The 23,443-nt window shown below is 39.6% G+C and overlaps 1 protein-coding gene across 5 annotated transcripts in view; it reads right to left on the reverse strand.

The window, feature by feature from the left end:
* Lilli (AF4/FMR2 family member lilliputian) overlaps nucleotides 1–23,443 on the reverse strand; it is a 199,036-nt gene that overhangs the window by 70,034 nt on the left and 105,559 nt on the right. For all 5 annotated transcript variants that reach the window (XM_083086823.1, XM_083086824.1, XM_083086825.1 and 2 more), the window contains 2 exons: nucleotides 7,781–8,347; nucleotides 4,185–4,238 (listed from right to left, as the gene is read on the reverse strand). In XM_083086823.1, coding sequence (XP_082942949.1) covers nucleotides 4,185–4,238; nucleotides 7,781–8,347 — 621 coding nt within the window. The remainder of the gene's footprint in view (nucleotides 1–4,184; nucleotides 4,239–7,780; nucleotides 8,348–23,443) is intronic.

A 23,443-nucleotide genomic window follows, 5' to 3' on the forward strand; every position in this document is an offset into this window, starting at 1 on the left:
TCGATACATAACCGTCACACCCATCTAGGTCACGGTTTTTCGCCGCACCGTTCGGTGCGATAAATCGCTGCATTAGGGTCCACCAAGATTTCGTTATTGCGCCGCAGTCCGGCAAAAAATAAACGACTATATAACGAGAGCAATTGACACCTAATAATTTTAAGAGCCTTGGAAATTGGCGTTGGACCAAACGCGGGAATTCGCTTCCGTGCACGATATAAAATTGAATATCAAATCCCGAGCGATCTAATAGAGACATCATAATAGAAGCATTTTGACTTCATCCTAATTAAACTCATTTCGATAACAATCGAGGATATTTAATGAAAATATAATTTGATAAAAATGTCTCGATTCACAGATTTAGAATCATCAGTCGAGAATTGCGACTCTTTCGCGTATGAAAAGTTAACAATCGAGACAAAGGCGCTCGCGACGGACGAAGGATGTCCCGAATCTAAGACAAAAACATCCGAAATAAAACAGGGAGAGATGGTCATGAAAGAATGCGATATTCAGCGAAGCTAGTTGGCCGGAGAGCGGTCGTCGCCGTCGTCGGCGAGCGCAATTAGCAGTCGCATTTACGATGCCTACTGGCGCAACTCTCGTATTTTCCCACGGGCAGAGCCGTGAGAATAATTCATGGGCTTCTGACGGTGCTCCTGCACCAAACGCCGGAGCGACGAGAGGAACGAGGGAACGAGGAGAGGCAGACAAGGAGGGAGGGATTTCAGAGGCAAAACTGTACCGGCCACTCGGTATATGGGCTGCATCGTCATAAATTTGTGCTGAAAGTGGAAAAACCCTGAGGGCGAGGCGTCTCGCTGTATACGAGCCTGCCTCGTTAAACAAATGAGACGAGAAGGGAAAGGATTCGCAGTGGCAACTTCTTTTTAATAGTGCGGTCACTCTTTCTTTAAAAGAATTAATATTGCGTTTTCTCTCTCCTTCCTTTGTTTGCTCCTCTGCGTTGTACTTGGAAATTGGAACATTGCCATTCTTTCGTGAATTTTTAACGCGAAATATCTTGATAACTGATGTAGGATTTAAAGACAATTTTCGTTGCGTTATAATTATCATAAAGACTTAGTTTAACAAGTTATTTTGACAACATTATTAAACAACTTTCTTCTTTTTTCGGAGATTTTAACTCGGATTGAAATTTTTTTCGCGAAGGAAAATTCGACTTCCGTGGTTTCACGCGAGTCGCGTGAAACGAAAGTATCAATCATGAGCGAGCAAGGTGTCGGGACGATGTCAATCTGGCGACACGGCAGTGGAATTGATACTGTCACAACGTTACGACTGCTGCTGGGGTTCGGTGGTGTTATCGGAGTCCGTAATCGCCATTAAACCATATCCATAAATTAGCATACGATCCCATCGACCCCTAACTCGTTTCGCTGATCCTCCAGCAACCCCAGTGGTAGCGCAGTAGACTGCTAAAATCCCGTTATATACTCGGATGTCGAATCCAGAGAACGGCACAGAGGGGCAAAAAGAAGGAGAGAGAGAGAGAGAGAGAGAGAGAGAGAGAGAGAGAGAGAGAGAGAGAGAGAAATGTCGAGAATTACCCGTAGGATTCGTCGGTGATCAAAGGATTAGAATCCGCGCGGGCTGACTATTTTCGGCTCGATGTCGCGGGGACAATGTCATGTGTCGTTGGAAAAACGACATGACAATCGGCCGGCAACGATGGCGTAAATCATTGCGGCGTCGGACACGCCGAGAGAACGTCGGAGAGGACCCGTCGCTCCTCCCGTCCGTTTACCGTTTCCACACTCGTGGAAATTTCACGTAAAACGTGGGTGTCCCTCGTCGCGCGCACGTGCGCCGCGCGCGCGAATAGCGTCATAAATTTACGTGTCGTTCTGAAACGTTTACCCTTCCGCCACTGAATTGCATTTACGACCGTAATTACTTATCCCGGATAATCTAGTCGGTCGACTGTATTCGTTGATCTAAAGTGTACATGTCGCCTATCATTTTATACAATCTGTAATATTATACAACGTGTACTTTTGTAATATAATTATTATTCGCACATTTTAAAGAGAATAATGTAACAGCCGATGTTTAAATGTCTTTTTTAATTAAATACTGCATAATTAAATACCAAGAAATAATTCGAATAATAAAAATCACAAAGAATTCAGAAAAAATTAATATAAAATAATTTGATATTGAAAACGATAATTAATTTTATCCAAAATTATAGCTCGGTATTAAATTCGGATTTTTTCTGAACAATTCGCGCGGCCCAAAGAGTCCTCTTGTTCTCTTATCGTCTTCTTCCTACTTCGAGGAAGTAATCCAAGTTCGCGTGTCTTGCCCCGCCGATAGTATCGCGAATGAGTACGTACAAGAGGCTTTCCACGATGCGGCAACAAGCGAGGAAGATGCGCATTCCTATTGTCAGAGCGCAGTCCGGAGCTCTCTCGGCGAGAAGACGCGTTCTTTACCACCGTAATTCCGTTTCTCACAGCGCGTAAACAGCCATGCTGCTTTCCGCGCGACTGCCGTTTTTGCCGCTGGGCGTTTAGAAAAGTATTTACGATCTCGCGTGAGGCGATTGTCATAATTGTATCATTTGAGCGTGAATAACAGTAGTTATTTACTTGTGTTTTACGATAAAAAATAAGGAACTGTTAAGAAAAGTACGAAACATTTTATTTTCTTTACTAATTAAAATGTTATATCACCTGTTATATATTCCTTTTCGTATATTTATAAAAACAGGAATTAAAAAATAAAAATAAATATACGTGTGTATCTAAATATTTTGTGCATTTTAGGAAATAGGAAGTAAACTATAATAATATTAGCATTTGTATTTAAGAAATGTTTATATAGAATATTTTGATATTAATATTCAAAGCATTTGAATGGCTAACATGCTAGTACATCTTATGCATGAAAATAATGCAATAAATAATCATAACTATAGATCATATATCTCTATTGTCAAGTAACTTTTCACGGATGTGACAAAGCTGCCTGGGAAAGTCCCCACGTGGAGATGCTTTAATGAATTTTCTATTAACAAGCCATTGAAGTGCATAAGAAACAGTAAAGCAGCTTCGATCGAACATAAAGGTTTCATTCAAGCATTGAAATTTTCATGACATTTTTCAGTAATTTGAAATTTTCCACGAGTTACTCGACTAATAATTAAGCGAAACAACAGACAGTACGTTTAACCGTATCAACATTAATTAATAAGAAACTTAAAGAAATCCAAGAGTGATCTCTCGGTAAACCACGAACGATGATAACGGTGCTTTCATCGCACTTTTCGCTCAGAAGAACTTTTGCAGGAAGCGCGGAGAAAAACTTCGCGAGTAAGAGCGGAAAAATCACTGGCAAGTAAGATAAATGCAATCTCCTTTCTTAATTTCTAGATTAACGGAGAGTACCAAGAGAGACTGCTGGTGCGTTTAGTTGGAAATCGACAGAAGTCGAACGTAGATTCTACCGACAAAAAAAGGCAAACACAATCTTTCCGCACGGGAGATACTCTCATCGAGAAATCCCGTCGCGTCTTTCTCCGCTTAATCCCCGTAAGAAGAGGATATAAACTCTCCTTATTCCGAAAGTGAGAGATAAATTTGTTCGCGTATAAATACAAAATCTCTATTTTCGTCTTCGAAAATCGCGACAACTGCTGCCCGGGAGAAAGTTATACATCACTTCTCGTGGAGTTTCGATTAACGGGAAATCGAGAACGTTTATCTCACGAAGGCGTGACATAATATCGCCGTCGAAGATCGGACGCGCCGGAGGTGAACGAAGAATGGTAAATCGATTCGATACAAGATAGTCCTGTATCGGCGAGAAGATTGACTTATTGATCGAGCATGAACCTCCCATCGAGAAAGGGAATTCGACATTGGATAGCTTGGCTCTTACCAAGTCTCGTAATGTTCAATCCTGTGTTTATCCGCGTGAAATACATAGGAGCTGCTTCTTCAATCAATGTTCGGAACAAGTTGTATTTTATTTCGCAAAATTTTATAGAATTTTTAATCGATTTTTCTCATATTTTCATTTATGTGATTTTTTTAATATTTTATGCGAGACAAAAAATTTAATCATGTACTAGTTATTTATAGTTATTTAGAGCCCTGCTATAATAATTATGTAAATAAAAGGTTTGTGTTTTTTTCTTTTTCTAAAGAACTTACCTTCAGAATATTCTCCACATCTGTACTGTCAATTGATGATCGCGAATTCGATCCCTGTAAAAAAAAAAGATTAAAAAGATTACTTTTGTAATTATGTCACGTAATTTATTCATCTCTATATCATATATATTATTATTAAAATATACTAGTTGACATGATTTAAATATACGGAAGGAAATGTTTAAAAAATACAAGGAAGGAAATGTTTAAAAAATAAAATTTTATGAAAAAATTATTGCTCAAATGTAAAATTAAACAAAATTCATTTTGTCGATTCATAGATCGAACTAATCTCTTCTCGCACGCGAAGAGCAAATTCAAAATATCTCGTACGCATTTTCAGAGCTAATTTACACAGAGGAGAATTCGCTCTTCTCGCGAGATTTCTCCGCGATTTATCACGAGCCTCCTCGAGCGATCATTAATCAACAACGTCGGGACGGAAATGGAGAGAAGGCATTGAAAAGGGTGCGGACTGGGAGTGAGACGAGTGGGAGGACACATTCTAAAGGGTGGTATTACGAATAACGGCGAGTAGTCATTCCCAGAAAGAAAACGCAGGAACAATAGCGAATGCGTGAGATGGCTGAAACGACGGATGAAAAGAGGGAGGGGCGGCATGGAATACGAGGGTTGAGAGTGTCTAGTAACTTTTAGCCGGAGGACACCGCGTCTCGGAGAACGGGGTGAAAAACGGAGGCGGACGAGATTGGATAATCACGGAAAAGGAATGAGCGGAAAATGGGAAAAGTGGAGAGAGCGGAAGCCGAGAGGGAAGAGGGAGAAACATAGCTGTACAAACCTACAAGCAACGAATTATTACGGATTCCAATAAATTTTATTTAAATCTATTGACAGAATTGAATCTTAATCTTGTCACGTTTATCTTTAAGTTATATTTAAATGCATATTATAAAAATATGTAAAATATGTAAAATATTTTTGACAAAAACATATGAAACATAAAAACAAAGTTTACTTCTTTTAAATATATAATAAAATGAGGATATTGATATATTAATTACGAGATAAAAAAATATAGAAAAATCGAAATAAGAAACGACAATGGAAGATAAAGAAATTGAAGGAGAAGATGACATTAAAGAGAAAAACCTGGGATATATATTGCTTTCATTAACAACGTAACGCCCAACTATGCTTGGTTTACGAATTTATCCCCTCGTTGTCAACCACGTGCCCATCCCTCCTCTTTCATCTTCTTCACGCGTAATTCCAAACCAATTTCGCGGATGAAAACGAATGGCCAACGACTCAGCAGCGAACGACTCGCCATTGTCAAAGAAAGGGATAGAGAGAAGAGAGATGCTGGCTCAAAACAGAGTAAGAACTATTAGAGGAACGATTACGTGGACAAACGGGAATCAATTTTCCAGAAGAATGCGAAAGAAAGAAGAGGGATGAGATGCACTCAGAACCTAGCCGGTTCTAATTGTATAAGTACACCCGTGGAAAGAAAGGCACTCTGATCGTCTCGTCGATGGCAACGTGTGAGCGGAAGGGGAGAAAGGGCGAAGGGTTGAAGAAGGAGACACGATCGATAGTCAATCTCAATGAAATTTGCACCTCGAGAAGCCACGCGTAATAGGACCTGCCGTCTCGAAACTTCCCCCTCCTCCCCATCTGGACCTCCCCCGCCTCAGGTGGATTTCCATTGAAAAGCAATTCATTCTCTGTCAACGAGCCTGTCGAGCCAACTGGTTTCGTTTGATACCTCACTGGATGATCCCGGAGTAGAGATTCAATGTGAAAGAGGGGAAGAGAAGAGAGGAGGAGGGGAAGGAAAGATAACCTCTTTATTATAGCTCCTCGGTGATTAATGCCATAGCTACTTGATCTTTCTCCTGCGATTTGCGGTCGGGAAGGAAAGGAGCATCTCGTGATTCACTCGTTTGAACGCGAAAATGATGAATTGCGCTCAACATGTCGAAGAGTGATTGATAATTCGAGATTTTGATGTAAAGCGAATAATTCAAAGTACCGTGTTAATTTTTAGAAAAAAAAACGTAACTTTCGTGTATTCAATACAATAATATTCCGCAGTTAAATTAAAAAAAAAAGATTTCGCAAAAATATTAATAAAATTACTATTATTTCCTTGATTTGTATTCGATGTTGATCAATTAAAATTTCGAAATAATTCAAATTTTTTTGTATATGAATAATATCAAAATCAAAATCTTCAGTTTATCTTCAATTTATTTAATATTCTCGGTGTTAATATTATAGAAAACTTCTTATGTAAGATGGAGAATAATATGAAGCTAGATTAACGATAACATAATGATTCTTAGCAACTTGTTAATTTCGACAGTGTCTCGTTTAGTAACGTGCGACAATAGCGTCGACTTGAAACTTCGCTCTTAATCTTCTTACGTGACAAATAATCACAACTCCGGCGAGACACGCTATTAAAGTTGTTCGAGACTTTGTGAGTCTGGCAACGTCACCGCGGTGGCACTCGTGTACTTATCGAAAGGCTGCTAATATGTCTATTGATAGTGCATTAAACGGAAAATCGATGCTATTGGAGCAACAAATTCTAAAATTCACAAATTTTAATCTTCTAAATAAAATGACTCACACGTATGTTTCTTCCCTAAATAGGAAGATGTTACACACACAAACAATTAATTTCGAAAATACTGTCTCCGCAAAAATTTACATGGATTTCTTATCATGTATATAATATTAAAAGCTGACAAAGTGAAGAAGCGCACAGAATCTAAAATAATGCAAATTATTTGAAACTGCTTACTTAGAGTCGTGTTCACAGCAGTATTCGTTCCTTTTTAGCGTCGAACGTATCAATTATGGAAATTGTCGCGTGATTGATTATTTTTCGATACCATAACGGAATGCTTTCAAGTTTCAGATTAATCTTCTCGCTTCTCGACGATATCAGATATCCTAAAAATTACGTATAAAAAGCTCTATATTCACGTATTTTTTATTAAAATGCTTGCGTACGCACGATTCAATATTTGTAATTATTTTTATTATACTAATTATTTTTTATTATACTAATTATTTTTATTATACTAATAATGAAATAACCGATATAACAAAAAAATAATTTTTTAAGTAGAGGGAGAATTAAAATTTTGAAATTTTTTATTTAAAATAAATATATAAAAAAAGGTTTTATTTTCTCGTTACTTATATTTTCTTATTGATAAATTTTTTTATTTCTCCTTTTTTGTAATTTCTGTGACATTCTGTGACTTTCATATAACAGAATTTCTATCGACATTGGGACTTTTCTTTTCAACATGTCAATTATTAATCAATATCTCTCTATCGTTTATTTATTCCTACGATATTTATATCACAGGAAACGGGCGATTTCCGAAAAACCTCGCGTGTAAACAATCTCCGTTCGAAGCGAAACGATCGAACCGTTACCTCCGGAAGGCCATTATATCGTCCATTTCTCTGGAGGGACGGACAATCATCGCGCACGCAGATCGTGTTCGTTGGAAACGATCGTAAAAGCGGCGTATCGACAATCATCGCGCGCGAAGAGGGTAAGAGGAAGGGAAAAAGAAAGAGAGGGAAATGCAAAAGTCGATACTCACGTTAACATCGATCAGCTTCAACCGGCCGGCGAATTGAGTACGGCTCGCGAGACCGCCGCCGAAATTGCTACCGGCGACGCTCCCGCCGGAATTGCCTCCGACCGGCAAAGAGCCATTGCTCCCTACGAGAGCGGGCGGGACGTGCGGCGGGGGCGGGGGCGGTCCCTTGGCCGGAAGTAAGCCGTGGTTGCGATGATCGTTACTGCCGCCGCCGTGCTTGACCGGCTGACCGGGATAGCCACCCCGGCCGCCGTAGGGCGGCTTGCCATCGGCGGGCTTGACGAAGCCACCCCGTTGCTGGTGGCTCGCGGCCGACGAGCCGCCGGCCGAAGAGGAAGACGAGGAGGCGCTCGAGCCCCTGAGTCCGCCGGGTTTCTTAAACTCCTGCCCCGAGGACGGGGAACAGTTCCTGCCGCCGGTGCCGGACTTGTGGGCGGAGGGTGTCGGCGAGGGAGCCGGGCTCTGCGGAATTCCGTCGATGCCGATCAATCGTTTAGGCTCGTCCAGCAGATGCTTCACTAGATGATAGTTGCCCAATTTAGACTGGATTTGCGGATCGGGATCAGCCTGAAAAGAGGAATAATAAAGAGACATTAGTGATGCGAGCGAAATTTATCCTATTGTAATTTCTCTGCAGCATGTATATCCCCGAATTTAAAAATAATTTCCAAGTACTTTACGTGGAGAAGAACATAAGTGCGTTAATTGGTATCTCTGATTCACTCAAACTTGACATCAAATCCTCAAGACTCGAGCATTTATAATAATTCAAGATCGCATGTATATGAAATTAATCTTCTTTAGATTTAAAAAAAAAAAGAACGCAATGAAAAAAAACTGCGAATTTATCCAACGTAAGCACTCGAGAATTTAAATGTATTTTTACGTAATCTAGATTTCTCGCCGAGTCATATCTTAACGTCAGATTCTTCGGCGAGTTATATTACCAATTACCGCATTTTTAATTAAAGGATCACGTTGAGATTCTCAATTAACTTAACGAATCTCACACAGAGCTGCTAATTGCTGCTTAAACCTTCCGCCGAGAGAAATTCATTTCGCTGGGAAATCGCGGTGACAAGCCGCACGCTTAAACGCGCCCAAATGGAACAGGACGCGAGGAAAGTCAACGGGGTCAAGGGGTGACATAAGGGTGGCGACGATATATACATATACGAATCAATCATGCCACGGTGTGGCGCTCCGTAAACTCGCCCGCCATTTATCAAACAAAGATCAGCAGCGAGACGCAGCGATCGAAACCGCAGTCGCCGATGCAGTCTGCGACTCGACACCCTCGTCGTGTGTTGAGTTTCACCGCATATATGTAACATAAACATATAAACGTATATGCACGTTCGTTCTCCGGTTCGCGCGCTGATTGCACGGGCAATTAGCAAAAATTAATGCTCCGAGGAACAGGCGGCTGCCGAGTTTACGACACACAGTGTTCGACTGGTAATTTAGCGTATAGCGCACGTTAATATGAATCACGTTGTTGTACGCGCGCAATAACACAGCCGCCTGTTCTGTTCCGGAGCTCTCCCTCTCTCTCTCTCTCTTTCTCTTGGCGAGCAACCGCGTTTTGCCCGTCCTTGTCCGTTAAGGACAATGAGATCGAATCGCGGTTTAAAAAGGTCTCGCGCGCGCGGGAGAAGAAAGAGGTAGAACTTAACGTGATTAATGAGGGCCGCTATAAATCACGTCCGCTTGTTAGAAAGATTTTTTCGCGGTTATAACAAAAGTGCGCGCCCTTCTTGACGCGGATGCGCTCGGATCGGGGTTTCGGGAGGCAGCAGCGCGCGACATTCTTGCGCATACTTGGAGAATAATGGGCCATCGACGATGCCGGGGACAATGGGAGCGTCGAGAGAGTGCTGATTATAGAGACGCGATGAACAGATCGCCCTGCTAACTCTGCGTCGCGTAATAACTCCTACTTTGTGTTTCATTTATGAAACGCGATAAGAGAGATTCGTGTTGCAAAATTAATTGCAATCTGAAACGAGATATGTTGTTAAAAATTGGAATGTGTTAATTAAAAATATAAATTAATATATTTCTTGAAATATTGATCTTTCATCTTAAATCACTCTATAACAAGAAGAATCTACTCCTCGATAAGCAAGAACATCGTGTCGCATTAATTAGATCCCGAAGCGTTATTTCTCCCATAAAACTTGCGGTAATGTAAATGCAAGGAAACAAGAGAGAAAGAAAAAGAGAGAGGAGGGAGGGAAAGAGAGAGAGACGGTGACCAGGTCAGGGACTTCTCATCCGCCCTGACCTCGCGCAACCTCATCCGGTCTCTCCGCCTCCAGTCAGTCAGCCTGTCAGTCAGCCACCCCCGCCATTGTTGAGTAGCACTCCACGTGTATCCCGACGTATCCCGTGCGTGTACTATATAACATGTACGCAACGCGTAAAGCGCGCGCGCGGGCGGGGCGTTGTTCCGTATCGGCGAAAGCGTCGTAAAATAGCGCTCGTAATTATAACGCGCCGTAATGCAGCCACTATATATCGCGAAAGATGATACCGACGGCGATGAAAATGTTCATGTTGCTGCGCGCGCGAGAGAAATCGATAAACCCGCACTCCGCGCTTGCCCGTGAAACCACTAAGCTCGCGCACTAAAGCAGAGCATTAAATGACTCTCGCGCGATGGGATTCTAAAGGACTTTCTTCGGAGAGTAGATTCCCAGATGGATTAAACGATAGAGAAAAATAACGGAAAATAAAACTGATTAATCGAGAAACGAAAGGCAGCGCAAATTTTCACCCGGCGAAAAAAATTGTTCAGCGAATTATAAAGCGAATCAAAACTTCAAACTTCAAATACTCACTTCGCATCTTTCTTGGGTTTTTTATAGAACATATGTGTGTGTATTAAATATGTTGAATTAAAAAAGAGCGAAGTCGAGAAAGAGAGACCCAAGAAAATGCGAAGAGAATTTTAGATAAAAAAGCTTCTTTGCATTAAAAAAATGCATCGGGAAATTGGCCACCTCCAGGCTGTACACTGACTAAAATCATTTGATTAATCATTACCAACAAGACGTATGATTGAAGACATTTTGATTAAACAAAAGAAATAAAAAAAGAATTTCTGGAAACAGACACAATGCCATTTTTTTAAATTCAATATTATTATCAAGAAAATTTGATAAATTTAACAGGAAGAAATTAATCAAACTCTTCTGGCAATTCTTCAAGAAATCCTGATTCGTCCATTTTCCAACAGACTGGTTGAATCTACCATGTTTCTAATTAATGCAACCAGATTTTTTCTCAGTGTATGATTTTCTGTATCGCGTAGAATGCAGGCAGGTATTTACGTCACGCTGTCTGCACGCGAGATCGCACACGGCCGTCACACGCGCGGTCGTGCGATATTTATGAGTCTGCGCGGGTTTGCGACGTGAATGGATGATGAAAGCGATTCGCGGCGACTCCCCGATCGAGCGCGGACGTTCGATCGAGCTTTGATCCACTTAACTGACGCACCGCGACCCATCGAACGCACGTCCAAAATTCGTTGCGCGCGACATGCGAGTATTTCAGCGAGATGTATCAGCGCGCGAAAATTGCGTCTCGCGGTGGCCGCTTCGTCGCGCCTCTCGTGAAAGCTTGCCTCTTTTCGTCTTTGTCTCTTTTTCTTTTCCTCGGTCTATTGTTTTCACTCGATTATTCGCGAAATAAAAAGGGATTTTTCAAAAATAAACAGTTAAAAATTTTAGAGATTTCAATCATATGAAAAATTTAGCCCAACAAAGGTGCTTTTTCTAAAATCACGCATATGAGACGATTATGTTTACGATTCATCAATCGTTTTTTATTAAAGTGTACGAGCATTGTTTAAATACGATTTAGACACAAAACAGACGACATTTGTGAGCACCGTTAAAGATCCATCGAGACACAATGCGTCATAAATGACCTGCGGGTACAGCTTCTCATCGAGAGAAAAAGCTCGGAAAAATCTGGATACGTCCGCGTCCGCGAGAGTTAAGCTCCTTATTCTTGAAGAAATTCGACAAAGCTTGAAGCTAGTCACACAAGCGTATAGACAATACCATAGAATTCTTATCAAACAAAAGGTATTTGTATGCTTTGATATAGTAAGATTTTATATAAAATATGCATGGTTTAAGCTCTTTCTTTGATTTAGTTGAGTTAGCTTTGTCCTCTAATTCAATTTCTATTATTATTATATATACGTATTTTTTGCTTTATTTTATTGTTTATTAATTATTTTTATATATTATCATGTTTAAATATAATTTAATAACCGTTAATTTTTTAAATATTAAAATATTTATTACAGTAAAATATTTGAAAAACTGAGAAGACGATAAAAAGAGATCAATTCCGAGAGTTAAAAATTATTCAATTAAAATAAAGAGATAGTGTAAATATTTTTGAAGGATTTAAATTTTTAAATACCGTTATTCTTCCCAATATTCGTGCTTGCATTCGATATCGCGTGGCAAGAATTTGGCAACGCAAATTTCCGAAATGCAAAAACATCAAAGTTATAATTCGCGAAAAGAATTTGCAAAGAGATGAGAAAGATTATTTAAACAATCTTTCTCACTTTTCTTATTTTCGCCACTTTCTTCCGTTTATGGCATATATACATATCTATATAAATATAATAACCAAATACGAAAAAAACATAGAAAAAGAAAAATAAAAAGGATCAGTGAATCGTTTGCATAAAACGTAAATGTTCTGCGGTTTTTACCGCGGTATTTGCAACCTACGCCTACGAAAAATTAAATGTGAAACGATCACGCTCGGTAGAAAAAAGAGAGGTACTGGCATTAAAACTGAATGGTCTCAAAAGACAGAAAAACCGTAAAACACCAAGTAAACTTTGGAATTAAAAATACTTGACATATAAATAATCATATCAATAAATCTGTAGATAATCGAGAATATCAAACATGAATGAAAGTTAACGCAACTTTTCCTTGTGTCATTAATCGTAGAAACAATTATATTATATTATATTTTCATATAGTACCGTTTCTCGAATAAAAAAATGGTTGGACCACTTTCGTGACAACATCAGCGATTCACTTTTCTCGCGAATATATAATTCGCCTGGAACGGAGGAGCGATGAATCCGCCTCGAGCGACGAAAAAGCCGCAATAATTCCGACGACGAAGGCAGGTGGAAGTCTCGTTTGAGGTACATGAGCGGCGGCACGTACGCTCCTTTCTTCTTCTACCTCGGTCTCTGGCGTACAGAGGGAAAGATATATGTATTTCGCTTGACGGCGAATGCACTTGCCAACCGTTCGCGGACCGAACGATGCACACTGCCAGTTGTTCATCTGACAGCCGCGGCAGGACCGAAATCTTTATTCCCCGAGAAAGGAGAGAGGGAGAGAGGGAGAGAGAGAGAGAGAGAGAGAGAGAGAACCGTCGTTAACGCATTAGTATGAACGCTATGCCGAGATCGGAGATTATTCGCTTCTTACGCGCGGGTAATACGCGATGTTTTACCTCGCCATTTCGCTCGCTTTTATTTCGTTCTTCCGCAGAATGTACTAAGTGATTCGCGACTAGCGTATGAAACGGTTGTCGACAAATCAACGGAAGTTGAGTCTTATTAAATCAATATAATGCATTTAAATACGTACTTAAATCAATATAAAATTCGTATAAAATATGTACTTTTTGTGTAAAAATATAGATATATGGATTTATTTTTATTATTGTAATAATAAAAACATTCTTCTTAAAAATACATATGATTTCTCTATATCTCGTATAAACCTTTTTTAATATATTTTTTGCATTTTTCAATACTTGGAAAATATGCATACGTTTATTCACTTATTTGTCGCTTCAACTCCATCTGTCAAATTTACTATTTTGTGAAACATACAACAAGAAAAGAGATATATTCATTATTTTATTTATAATTATTGATAATTTAGCAACAATTGTTTGAAATTTTCCATCGATATAATTAAATACAATCAAACAAATATAATTTAATATAATTTATGAATTAATTATTCTATTCTAAGACATAAATATTAAATTGTTAAGTGTCATTACACTTAAAAATTATACAATAATTCTCATAGAAAGAAAGAGAAAAATAGATAAATTTTTATGTCTCCCGTTATTAATAATTTATTTAAAAAATATCAATAAATTTAAAAAAAATTCTGTTATATATTCACCATATAATTTAAATTTGTAGTATTTAAGATAAAATTTATTAGCGTGCTTTCAAGCGGCTGTCGTAATTGGCTGATAGCAACGCGAATGCGAAGAGATGCAAAGTCAAATAAAAATGGACTCGATGCAAATTAGCGAACCGCGCACGAGTTAACGTGAACACGAAACGAATTAATAAAAGCCACCTTGAGCCGCCTCGCGAGGTAAAGTATTAAAATCGCCCTTTCGCGCGTACCGTTGTTTCGAGTTTCCATCCCCTTCCCCTCCGCGTCAGAATGCGAGAACGTGCAAGCGGCGAAAAAAGGGTAAAGAAAAAGAGAGAAAAAAAAATTGGTAGATGAAAGTCGACGGACTGGCGCATGGGGACGGGACAAAAAATCAAGGGGTAATGAAGAGAGGGGTGGCGAGCGGAGGAAGGTGCAAAAAAAATCGCGCTTTTGCACGTAAAGGGCTGCCGTCTGCGCGACGATACTCTATCTCTCTCTCTCTCTCTCCTTCGTTCTTTCCTACCCCACTCCATTTTAAAATGATACGTGTCTGGCATCGCTTTCCCGCACTTTGCCCGTCGCCGTCGTCGTCGTCCTCGCCGTCCTCATCGTCGTTTCGCTCCATGCATGTGAAATTCGCATTAAGCGACCAACGGTAACGGAAACTACATGACGACGACGACGACGACGTCGACGTCAACGACGACCGGCGTCGCGGATTCATCGGTCACACGTGTGCTAGTGATTGTAGCGAGTAATCCATGAGAGCGAAGCTTTCTTCTTTATTTCCTGCGCTCGAGCTAAATTGCTCGATATTCGTGCGAGTCGACATCGACTGCGTTCCCACCTTTTGTGTTTGTAATTTAATACGAGGCGCTTTATCGTGTCTACGAACGTTTACGTTCACTTTACATGCGACTGACGAATAAAAACAATTCAAGAGTTATCCAACACATCAAAGGAGAAGCACCTTATTTTAGGGAGACCGAAAATTCGCGAAGCTATTTTACTGACAGTTGGTGATATCGCAATGAATGATCGAATGTTATTATATATCTCTCTATGGGAGAGAGAAGCTTGATATTTATTACCAAATTGTGTAATGGTCGCCATATCATATAGATTGGAAATATACTTGAATTGCCTCACTAAAACGATGCTATAAAACAGATAGAAGGAAAAAAAACGGAAAAAGAAACAGGAGGCTTGATCAAATGGCATTGTTTACTGACTGACATCGTATCCTTCTAACTAACTAACGTTCCATTCGTCTGTTTGATACATGCGTAAGATTATCGTATTAAAACGTGTTATGTAAACATATATATAAATGTCTTCACAAGTCGAATTGTTTAATATCTTTAAATCTTCGCTTTATAACGAATAAACGCGAACAAATTTTTAACATCCTCGCGCTAACTACAAGATTTTTACACGAAAAGTAGAATTAACTACCCGCCACGTGTTTCTCTCGGTCATCCATCGCGGGCGACGTCGCTGGACGTGGGCAACGTGGCCATTTTATGGTCCCTTTCCTCGGAAATCGCGGACACGGAAGCTGCACGCACTCCAATTAATTTACAACTTTGCTTCTAACGACGTCTCTACAAGCCGCGCCGTCGTCGTGACAGATTTCTCGGCTTGTCAAGGGATGGGTTAGCTCTCTCGGCCCGAGCACGTCGAGCTCGTGTTTTGAACCGGGAGATTCCTCGACGAGACATCCATAACGGCTTAACAGCTCCGCGCGATCTCTCTCCTCGTCACTAATTAATTTATAACTTGGCTCCCGCCAACGTCCGCAAACACTTCATTGCGCTCGCACAAATTGCTAAACAGAGATACACTTCGGCCAATTAACGTTCGATTGTAACCATCCGTAAAATTGAAAAATTCGCATTTCGTTTTATCCCTTCGAGATTTACTTACGACATACATTAATTATTTAAATCAATTATTCTTTATCTATCAATATAAATCATTAATCGATAAATATATCAATTATTCATGCGCAGAGTATCACTTTTCATTCATAAATAAATTTATCCCTCATCAAGCATTGATAAAAATAATATGTAATTATTATTAAAATGCGACTATTATAAGCCCAATAGTGTTTATTATACAAATTCTTGCCGGAATGATTAAAGCGATTTGCCGCGCAAACGCGATGATCTCCCCGATGATCAAGAGCGCGGGATAATTCGGGATTCCGAGATCGCTTTGTAAAGGGATTGTGTAACGAGGATCGTGCTACGAGCGATCTGACCACACGGATAATACGGTTCACCTCGTGAGAACTCGCCAATGGAAGATGGCGTAACACTAAACAGCGCGGTACTCTGAACCATCTCGATACAAGCGACAAAGCCTTCCGTCTCCCTTCCCCCATCCTTCAAACAGCCCTATAACCCGGGCTAAGCCCGAAAGATGAAAGCCGCTATCGATATCGCGAAACTAAACCACAATTTCCGCGCGGTATTACCTGTTAATACACGATCAATATAATCGCCATCGTACGTGCTTAAAATAGAAAAATGATCATAAAATAGTTACTATTGACATGGATTCTTGTCTATTTTTATCGTGTGATGTTTGCCATGATTTGCGTCAAAGCAAATGTCCAGAAAAAACTTAATAACACGTTTCCGACGTACGTACGAGGCCTCAATTTTCAAGAGAACGGAAGAAAAAATCCGTATCTCTCTTGTATTCGATGTAAACGCCAGGAAGATATTACGAAGCTCGACTCGAAAGAGAAACGGAGTACGACCTGCCGTTGCGGCTCGATGATAAATCACTCCGAAACGTCGAAGGTAAAGCGTAGAAGATATTCCACGGTAGGTTAGTAATCATGGTCGAGCAGAGAGAGACAAACGGCCCACTCATCATTACGCCACCGTGCGTTCGCTACCGAAGTAGTGCAAATTCCACCGAGAGGCCGTGACTTTAACTACACGCCGATCACGCTCGCGTTGCAAGGTCGAGGCGGCTTCGTCGCTATGACGAAAATGCCCCGATTGTAATACAGCAAGCTCAGATAATAGCAGGCAAACGTAAAATCAACGATTATTGTGCTAAAAATAACCCAATTATCAAAGAAATTTAATTGATAATTAATTTAGCGGTAACATTGCTACCGCCTTTTTTTAATCAACAGTACAAGATAGTTAATAATATCTAGATGATATAAATTAATCAAAATTATAAATGATGAAACGAGGAAACCATACACGGTAAAAAACATTTTGTATTTCTGTTAAAATTTTCTCGTGTCAAAATTTTTGTGTTAAATTTTTAACATACTCTCATGTTAAGGTAACATATTGTCGTTGCGTTATTTTGACATTTCTGCGTTGAGTTAATATTCACCGTTTCTAAGAGTTAAAATAACACAATTAATATGTAAATGCACGAATTTTTGATGAAATATGTTATATGTTAAAATGAACAGATAAGTTGTGTTATTTTTCTCTCTGTAACAGTTTCGATATGTTAAATCGACATATCTCTTCTGTTATTTATCATAAAAATGTAAGACTAACATTTTCTTTTAATTAAATTTAACATTATAAATATGTTAATTTAACATAAACTTTATTTCCAGATAACGTTTAAGTGTTACACTTTTGTGTTAATTTTTCACATATTATTTGTGTTATTTATTTACATACTTGCCTTCTGTTAAATTAACATTAAAATTAGAGTGGATAAATTGGGACGTGTGAAATATGTTAAATTTAACACAAAATTGTTTACTGTGTAATTTTCCCAAATATTTCGCTACTTTGTCTCTTTGTTTTATATCTCCTTCCCTTGAAAAATTCATAAAAAACGTTAATGATGACTTCTTTGTCAGTGTGTATATTGCATGGTTAGCGTTCACCATCTATCGTTCCACTTAGTCGCGCGATTATTCTTCTCATTCATCCCCCACTCGTCTCGACGAGCGAGCGAGTCGTACTTCTTTTTTCACCGTCGCTTCTCCAGTCGGTTCGCGACGAGATCTATTCTGCTCTCACAACGGCGTCCTTCGTCCTTTTTTCACCCCCTCGGACCACCCGGCATCTACTTTATTCTCTCGCGCCCTGAACGCGTCTGCCAGCCTCTCTCTCTCCTCTCCACCTCGCGTCGACCACCCACTTATCCCACCCTCCGGTCGCGCACAGACGCGACTACGGAATCTTCTTTCATCCCCGAGAGTCTGCCCTTTTAGGATGTTCCACCCTCACCTCTAACCCCGTCCCTACTTTCTCGTCGGACGAGCCCGATCTCTCGCATCGGCATCCTTGCGTAACCCTCAGACGCCAGACGCCTATCAGCGACGAAGGCGAGGAAGGACGAAGGACGAAATTACATCGGGACCGATCACGCGAACCGTTCGTGTATATTTATAACACAAGTCGCCGTGGCCGTCTCTCAGGCGAAAGTAGTGACGGAAATAGTATTCGGACAGTGTGCATATCGTTTTAACACGCGATACATTTGCAGTAATAGCTTATTAACCTCATTACACTGTATTTAATAATGTCCGATAAATGAGGTTAAATCAAATGGAATGAAAAAAAGTAAGATAGAAGATATCAATATAATTTATAAATACATACTCTTAAGAATCTCTCGATTTGATTTAATTGAATGCAATCGATCGCGATAATAAAAGCTCAAAATTTGCATTCTCCAAATAACGTATATACGATAACGTTTTTTTATTTCGAGCTTAAAAAAGAGATTCGCAATACTTTCGGAGCCATAACAAAAATAGTATCGGCATATCACGAATATTGATATGATGCGAGTTATCAGCGATAAATTTACGTAGAAAATATTTAGTGCGCGGTAACGGCAGGTGTGCGAAATTGCAGAACAAAATCGGATTAAAGTTAAAAACTTCGCGTCTCGGGAAAAATATAGCGATCGTGGCGGGAACGCTTGTTTCCGTTAGCGAGCAATAAAGTTAGGGGGAGAGATTGAATCGAAACGAGTGAAAACACTACCGGGGATCGAACGTGGAATCAAGTTTTCAATTAAAAAAATCGATTCATTCTCTAATCTTTATTCGCTCACCGTTATAATATATTCCGAAAAGAAATGTCGTCCGTTTTCCTCTCGCAAATTTAGCGGACGGACACTTTACGGTATTCCACGCGCGCGAATCGTTACCTTGAGATTGACGTGCGGGCTTAGAGGAAATTCGTTATCAATGAAATTAATTGGCCGTCTCTGGGAATATTTTAACGAGCGCGTCGCGTGGGCGAACGGTTAAATGCGCAATTGACATCGCGGCGAAGAAGTTAGCTAATGGCACGGAGATTAGCGAGAGAAGCCCCGCCTGTGTGTGCACGTTAAGTAATAAGAATCAATTTCCGATAGACTAATAGTCTCCGAGAGATCTCTTCTCATACCATAATTCATCATCGCCCTTTGCGCGTTTTCCCCCTGACATTCCAGCCCGAGGCGCGGCCTTGATTTCCCGAAAACGCGAGATCGCGTTAAAAGGCGACGATAAATATAACGAGAGAAAATGGCAAAAACGTGCCGTTCATATTCGCGCCAATCTTATCGACGTTTAAAATTCAAGCCGAACGTGATACTCCACACGTTTATAAATGCGCTCGGGCAATCTGATATCTCTCATATTTTAATAATGCTATTGTTTCGCCCGATGAGATCGTTTCTGACATTTACCGCACCTGTAGGAGGTATTTTTTTCTTGATAATCAATTTCAATCTTTCGTTTAATTGACAAATGTTATTACGTCTCTTTACGATCTTTTTAATCCAGATATATGATTTCTTCTCATTATTTGGAAATCTTAGGAATTTTATATCTCGATAAAATGTTAGGTGCAAGAGACATCTTAAAAAAATATATTATCAGATATATTATATTTTTTAAAGTGTTATATATGTGTATGATCAATATTCTAGACTCGGAATATTTATCGCATTAAGTTAGATGTATTCAGAAGCTCTCTTTTCTTTTACGATCGTCATGTTTTACAATCAAACGACTTTATTATCGTTACGTCACTGTTTCTAATTTCCGATTCCACTGCCTACGAGTCTATTGCATTTATTTACACGTCATTGCATCGCATTAGGAGACTTAATTCAAGTTTTTCGAAGTCATCTTTTTATATTGCTATATGTAAGCGATAGTGTGGTAGATTAGAATGTTAATTCCCATTACTGACAGTGCATCCGGTCAAGCATCGATCAAACATTGATGCGCATAAAGAATAGCTTCCACACTGTATACTCAATGCAAATAATGCATATATTGCAGTTTCTCGTCTTCCGACTGTTTTTAACAATAGCTTATTTGATGCATAATTATTTAATCACCGTCATTTAATTATCGTGCCAAGAAATTTAGGAATTAGTCACAATTATACTAAAATTTATAGAATCAGATACTTATATATGTATATAAATATTTTAGGGACAAATCTCCTAAATAATATTTCGTTAAATTGTAACTCAATTTGATGAAATAATATTATTGTTGACTATCGGATGATTAATATTTTAGACATAATCTCGTAGCAATAAAGACGACGCTTTCCTCGCTCTTGTGACATCGCAAGTGCATTGACTCCCGTCTGAATCTTGCACGCGTTTGCGCTACCAAGCAAATGCATACCGTGTCGACTGTGTTCGCGCCGCTTCACCCCTAATCTCTCTATATCTGCTGACTGGCGAAGATAGAAATATTGAAAGCTCGGCATAAAGTCGACATTGCGTTAATACGATCGTCGAGCGGGCGAAGAATACCGGAAAATACCGGCGGAGAGACAAGCGCTTATGGGAACCGATGGAAAACTGACTAAGCGCTCGCGAAAACGTTCCATCGAATATCGAAGTCGACGAGAGGGCGAGCACTAAAACGACGTAATAAAAAGTCAAAGATCGAGCACAGTTGCTAATTGCATTAGCGAGAGTTTCAGCTCGATGGAAATTTTTACACACGCAAAGTCGTAGAGGTGCTAGCTTTTTAATTTCCTTTGTACGCGAAATCTCTTTAATTTTTATTTTATTTAAAAAAGATAAATCATGTTCTTTAAAAAAAAAAAAAACGCATCGAGAGAAATTTATCAAATCCAAAAGTCCAATGTTTCCATACAATTATATCTTGTTAAAATATTAAAGAAAAAAATATGTATTTCTCCAGATTTAAGAAAGATTTTAACATTGTAATTTATGTATTTTAAGTAATTATATAAAAATCAAATTAAGATTCACGAATTAAGAGATTCATAAATTAAAATTTCCAATAAAATTTCCAATAAATTTCCGTAATCCTGAAAACACAGAAAGTGTATAGTGTGATTGAAATTGTAATCGGTACGTAACGTAATTGCCGAGCCGGGATAGTTCACGGCCGAGACAAAGGAATAATCGCGTGCCGACAACGAGCGAAGCTAAACGCGACGGAGGGTGAAAGAGGATGCGAGGGTGCGACAGACGAGAAGGAAGGAAATTATCCAAATTCACGATAGACATTACCGAGGTTAAACGGCCGCTATGGCTAAATTCGAACTCGGTGGACTCGTGCCAAGGGTGCGATTAATTAACCGCCCTCTTCGATGGCACGCGGAGGATTTCGAGAAACGTGCGACGATGCATCGAACTATTTGTGTCGCGTCCAAAATGATGCAAATAGAGCGCAAATCGACCCGCCAAGATGAAAGAATAAAAAAGCAGAAAAGGGGGTAATAGCCAGCTGCAACGGGAGATGAGAAATGCCGCAATGTTGCAATCACCACTGCAAATCTCGAGCGAGGCATCAGAGATGTTATAAATTTAATCGAGGGCATTCATACTCTTGTTCATTCTCATAGTTTAACAATGTTTTTACAATAGTAAAGCAACATATAAAGCGAGATACTACCGTGTTTTGCGATTCAATCGATACAAATAATTAATATGTAAATTAATATATAAATGTATAAAATTCATAAATAAGTAATATATAGATTGTGAAAATGCAAAGCATTACTTAATTGCAAGATATTCTTGATTGGTTTTTATTTTCTTGAAAAGATTCAAGCGCGAGCTAATTTTATTATCGAAGCGACGTCACGTCTTCGCCATCTATATCACTCAGTTAATTTCCTGATTAAGACATTTTTCTCCGAAGAATAAACACAAACCCCGCCACTCACTTTAATGCGATTAGCATTGTTATTGCGACGCGTATATGCTCCAGTTTCCACAGTATCGATTTATCATTTGTAATTCTTTCGAAACTAAGCAATTAATTAATTTTTTTACTTCATATTACATACTTGTATTTTCATTTCTTTCGACGAATGATGAAAATGAGAAAAGATTTAATAAATTCCTTCGTTTAAATGGCAAAATTTCAATATCTCGATATTAAAATTAATGCATAAATTAATCCCAATCAATCTAAAATTTAATGCGTAATTTTCAACCGACCGAAATACGTATTTCCTCGTACCAATTACATTTATTTTTATACCCTCGCAAAGTTTACTGCAAACAGAAATACAAAATGTACCAACCGCCACCATACATAATGCCCGTGGTTATTTTCCGATAAAAAAAAGATAAAAAAAAAAAAAAATCAGCGAGAATATACGAACGCGTGGGAGGAGAGAAATAAGAGATTCGTCTCCCATCCACACACACACCATTATTCGGTATCTCGGGTAATTTTCTGGCAGCGTGTAGCACACCGAACGTAGGTTACCGACCTATTGTTTATTTCCTCTAGTAAAGTCCTCGACTTTCCCCCTCCGCCTCGACCCTTTCTGTCTCATCTCAACCCCATCTTCCTCCGTATCCACTCCTGTCTTTCTCCGTCTCTCTCTTTTCCTCTCTCCGACCTTTACTACCTACGACTCTCGTCAAGCCACCGCATTATCCCACCCTCTCACACACCGGTATTGATTCCGTCATACCACCCCCGCCGTGAGAGACCCAGGCTTGCTCTCTCTTCAGCGTGGGTGTTTGTGTGTACATGTATGCACGTAGGTGTGTATGTGTGGCGGCGCCGGTCGCTGCATTTGTGTGTGTATGTGTATTTAGCCACCGAACACATCCCTCCCTTTATGTAGTCGGCATAGTACAGTCAAAACGGCCAAAGCGGAAAGGGGATGAAGAAGAGAAACCGGCGGAGAAAGAGTAAGAGGAGGACGGGATGCGACGAAGGAAGGGGGGAGACAGGTGGGAGGGCGGTTTAATAAATTGCGCTAAATAGCAGCTTGCGTGGTGCACGCGTATATAACACGCACGCTACCGTAACGGAAACGTAACCCGTATCACGACAATGCTGTAAAACGTTCGTCTATGTCGTATTCTTCGTGACTAATCCAACTGTGATAAACTTTAACGCGTATTTATACGCGCAGATTATTGCGCGTGTGCGAATAATTAATCGCGTATCAATTTCTCGTTAAAAAATTTTCAAGATCATTTTCAGTCCCGATGTGGCGTAACTAGAGATGCGAGA

The sequence above is a fragment of the Camponotus vicinus genome, unplaced genomic scaffold, assembly GCF_025532165.1.
Source record: "Camponotus vicinus isolate PSW18456_S1 unplaced genomic scaffold, iyCamVici1.0 SCAF_13, whole genome shotgun sequence".
Classification (NCBI taxonomy): Eukaryota; Metazoa; Arthropoda; class Insecta; order Hymenoptera; family Formicidae; genus Camponotus; species Camponotus vicinus.